Source organism: Gadus morhua, chromosome 22, assembly GCF_902167405.1.
Source record: "Gadus morhua chromosome 22, gadMor3.0, whole genome shotgun sequence".
Lineage (NCBI taxonomy): Eukaryota > Metazoa > Chordata > Actinopteri > Gadiformes > Gadidae > Gadus > Gadus morhua.
In genome coordinates this window covers 7811194-7815988 of record NC_044069.1, presented here as the reverse complement: position 1 = coordinate 7815988, position 4795 = coordinate 7811194, and the positions used below count along the sequence as shown (strand labels likewise).

Genomic DNA, 4795 nt, shown 5'->3' with positions numbered 1-4795 from the left:
TTGGTTTTTCCATCACCGTTTACTGATTCGATACTTCAAAGTTCGCATAAAATCAGGGGGATGGAAACGCACCTACTGATGTCATGTGTCATTAATGACGAAAAAGAACACCCTCGTGTGATTGCGATAACACCATTGAAAGTTACCATCAAAATAAATAAGATATGTGTGTCCCCAAGGAAGTGCGATAAAGTGATTTTTGCACCTTAATAAATACGTGATTTCCCCGTGATTTGATTTCCCCCTGAGGCTGCAGGTCTGAAGCCAGGTCCTATTAAAAAACGTGAGCTGAGGTCTGCAGCTGGACGCTGATGCCCCAAACCCCAGCTCCTGAAATATCGCGAGATCGGCCGCCCACATAGCCGCGCAAAGCATCACGGTACATCCTTTCACACCGAGGCCATATTGCCAATAGCACACTGTAAGACCCGCTCTGAGTTTTTAATGATTTAAAAGTACCAATAATCACCAAATACAGCACTACAAATACTCACGGATTGACGTTAAATTTGTTATTCCATTCTCTCGAATTCAGGTTGGCCGGATCGGACTAAACTGCAAAAATGGTGGCCGCAAAGAAGACGGTGAGTGAGCCTCCGCGGGCTGGAGCTGCACGCTACTCCTTCACGTGGAGACGCCGGCCCGCTAGCCCCGTTAGCACCCAGTCTCAAAACACTAGAGTCGGACGTAGATGATTTTTTTTTACCGGCTTGTGCTTGCCTTATGAATATGAAGCTCAGTGATGTTGGCCCCTGTCTTCGTATCCATAGCGTGATGTGTCAGGCCTAGCCGCAAATGACTACGGGAATTCACACTGGCGATGTTCGTAGTAGACTCTCTACGGAGGGGCCCTGCGCATCTTTGCATACCTTTTTGGGTTCATAAAAACTTAACTTCATGTAATCGTTTATTTCGTTCCATAAGTCTGAAGCGACCAATCACCTGGAATATTGTACACTTTGAAATCACTTGACTTGTGCTTCAGGCATTTTCGGCTGGTGTCTCCACTGTTAAAAAAAAATGTCGCCAACATTTTCAGGTTGTCATTAATCTCGCCCCTATTTCAAGCGTGCGATCTTCTCGAAAATGTTATGGCATACTTTCTATCGTTGTATATCATTGTCAATACGCGTTAACGATGGCCAACATTGAAAGGCATGATGTTCTCACACTGTCATCTGTAGAATGGTATTCGTCCACCATTTTGATTATTTTTGTTATTTTCGATACAGAAAAAGTCGATGGAGTCCATCAACTCCCGACTCCAGCTGGTTATGAAGAGTGGAAAGTACGTGCTGGGCTACAAGCAGTCCCAGAAGATGATCCGCCAGGGAAAAGCCAAGCTGGTCATCCTGGCCAACAACTGCCCTGCTCTCAGGTAAAATGGTTGTCAGCATTAACAGTTTGGTTATTTTCTTAAGACTGAATGCACTCTATATGCAAACAATACATCGTAAAACAAACCCTTTGGACATCAACATTGACTGTAAATGGTTTGCTTCCACCAACAACGCTTAGACGGTGGTTTGGGCCAATTTTTGTTCTGTAAACCAGCATTTCTGTCCTTCAAACCAGCATTTCTGTATTACCTTCCTTGGATTACATTATTTTTAAGGATTCAATCCTGTAATCCTCTACATAATGTGTTCCCTTGTACTTTAAAATGCTGCATGACAAACAATGCAACAAAATATTTCTTTATCTGCACTATATTTTTTTAAGCAGTCATGTTGTACCTTTTATTGAGATTTTGTAGAATTGTGTATGTTTGTTGAAGATTTAGGAGTAAGACATTCCTCAAACTGGTGATAAAAAAATGTAATGGCAGACATCAAAGTTAACATTAAAGTCATAAAATGGAGCCCACCTAGCCTATTTTATTGCATATTTCAAGAAACAAGTTGCCCATCTCAGAACAATGAATGGGGTACAATGACAAACTCCACCTTGCCCACCCTAATTCCAGATTATGTTATGGAAGTAATTTATTGACCCTTGACCTTTTTTTTTCTAATGCCACCCTTTCAGGAAGTCTGAGGTAGAGTACTACGCTATGCTGGCCAAGACCGGCGTCCACCACTACAGTGGAAACAACATTGAGCTGGGAACAGCCTGCGGAAAATACTTCAGGGTGTGCACACTGGCCATCATTGACCCCGGTGAGTGTCCAGGCGTACGACGCCTAGGTCCTTACATGCATCATTCATTGGCCAAACCGCACTCCACCGTGGTGCTAGATGCGTGTCATGAGTCATATTCAGGTTTTACATTTGTTCTGGCAAACTGTTGCGCTCTACCTGACGTTACGCACAATTAAAACACTGATGCAAATGAGACTATTCTGAACGCGGTCAGTGTTCAGAACACACGCCAAATATACAGGATTTTTTTTTTAAGCAGATTTCCCTATGGTGTATTTCTGATGTATACCAATAGTTTCCTCAATTGCATATTGTACTTAATTCTCACTGATTGGTCGGCTGTGACCTGCTGTGTCTACTGTTTGGAGATGAAATGCATGATGAACTTGTACGCTGAGAACTGTAAAATACAGCAGGTTTAACAAAGGTCAATTCTCCCCAGCATTTGAATATTCCTTCTCTAAATAAGGTGTTGAGCTGATGGGAGAGAGCAGTCTTTCACCCCAAAAACGTCCTTGAGAAATTTACAATTTCTCGTAAAAGATTAGTCAAATATATTTGAATGTGATCCATTTTAGGTCATGTGGTTTTCATGCAAGTTAATGTTTTTACTCTGAAAGCCATGCAAAAGAGGCATAGGAGCTTCTCACTTTGTGATGGTGGTGTCCCGGCATTATTTTTAGCGTTTGTTTCAACTCGATGCCTAAATCCATTCAAATGGCAACTTGATAAAAGCCATGGACTGTCCCAACCAGTGTGCCTTACAGGGAATTGAGTTTTGGCTAAGCTTTCTAGGCAGCCCTGTAAACTTGTATTTGCTGGGCTGAGGTTTTGGATGCTGGGGTTGTATCTCGAGGGAATGTTTCTACTGAAGGTATCGCTCAATGTTTGACCCTTTCTTCTCTGTCTCCAGGCGATTCTGACATCATCAGGAGCATGCCAGACCAGCAGCAGCCTCCCCCAGTAGAAGAGTTTGTTCTAAATAAATCGTCGGAAAAAAAATACAGTTGACTATTTTGTTTTTCTTCTTAGATATATCACGATGAATTAAAATGTAGTTTAGTTGTGTTCTGTCCTGCTGTTTAAACCGTACGACATGAGCTGAGCTCGGCTGGCTGGATTAATGTAAACAAAGAGCTATAAAACTGACAAGATTATTGTGCTGTATTTATGTTACAGGATGTGACTATTGACCTTGAGTAGTAGTCTTGTTGACAATGGTAGGATGTTCACTATTTTGGTTGAACTAACACTCACTGAAACCACTAGGGGTCACTAGTGTTAAGTTGACATGACTGCATAGCGTGAATGGTCTTTCGATAGAGGGATTGGTGTTCATATCTTTTTCATCCCGACCTTCAAACAGATTAAATCTACATTTTGTCAAGCATCTATTTCAGGACATGCTAAATATTCATCAATTTGAAAACTTTCGCACCATACGAGTCAATTTTATGAGTTATGAACCAAAACCAATGTGGTCGTTAGACAGAACTATACAAATGAAGTGCATTGTTCACGTCTGTCATTTAGAACAGAATCGGCAAATGTTTTAGTAAGGACATAATTGTTATTGAAAGCATACTAGCTTTTATCGTAGCCAAGTGGATAACGTTATTGGGAACACGGCGTCCATCGCGTGTGAGTGAACGGTTTGGACAATGTGTTCTGATCCTCCAGTCCGCACCCAGGGGTGCCGTTGACATGGCACATATTGGCAGCATGGGAACAGAACACAAGATGCTCTCTAGAAGTCCTGGGCCCCGTTTCCCGAAAGCGTCGTTAGCCTAAGTGGATCGTGAAGTGCGTCGAAAGGGCATCGTAGAGTTTTCACCGCGTTTCCCGAAAGCATCGTTGGTCACGAACGTCTTGAAAACGCTCGTAGCTAACGAGTACTCCAGGGGTGCTCGTAGGTACTCGTAGGACGCTAAGAGCATCGTCAGCTATAGCCTCAGTGGCGTCACCATCGGACATTCCGTATATTGGATGCGTTTTATTAAAACGCATTGCGCCTTTATGTTCTTAGTTTGGTAATTAATAAAGATTATTAATTAATTTATTAATAAAGATGTTAAAATGGCCAAAATAAAACGGGACAGTCCAGAAAATGTTTGCGCAGGCAGGGCACTCAAAATGTGTGAGAGAAAGTGGGGGGATTTGTGCAGACTGACATAGGCTACTCATAAAACGTAGGATAAAATAATGTAAAAAAAAAAAAAAAAAAATTAAACAAATTAAAAAAAAAAAAACGAAATTAAAGAAATTAAAAAAAATAAAGAAATAAAAAAAAAATATAAAAAACAAGCAAAGAAGCAGGCAAAAGGCTGGGATATTGTGGGGATTGGTCAAGTTGACGGGAATGTTTAGTGACATGAGGGAGGGTGGAGGGGGTTAAAAAAAAGTCTCAATCACTATTCGACGCGCAACCGCGTAGTTATGAGGGAGGCCGTCCTCACACCGATCTTCCTCATCGTCATCGTCCTCAACGTCCTCCGGTTCAAGCAATGCCACCCCAGCCTTAGCTGCAATGTTGTGCAACATAGCCGTCACACATATCACGGCGCATGACTTGGCCGGCGAAAACTGACTTGTGAAGGCATCTAAAGCGCAACTTCCACCTCCCGATCGTGCGCTCAACGATGCACCGGGCAAGA

The 4795-nt window shown here is 42.3% G+C and overlaps 1 protein-coding gene across 1 annotated transcript; it reads left to right on the top strand.

Annotated features, from left to right (window-relative positions):
• The first annotated feature begins 278 nt into the window (after positions 1-278).
• rpl30 (ribosomal protein L30) lies at positions 279-3299 on the top strand. Its single transcript, XM_030346297.1, has 5 exons — positions 279-421; positions 536-584; positions 1233-1378; positions 2029-2159; positions 3055-3299. Exons 2-5 carry the CDS (start codon positions 564-566, stop codon positions 3150-3152), a joined length of 396 nt encoding a protein of 131 aa, XP_030202157.1. The 5' UTR covers positions 279-421; positions 536-563; the 3' UTR covers positions 3153-3299.
• Positions 3300-4795: the final 1496 nt, after the last annotated feature.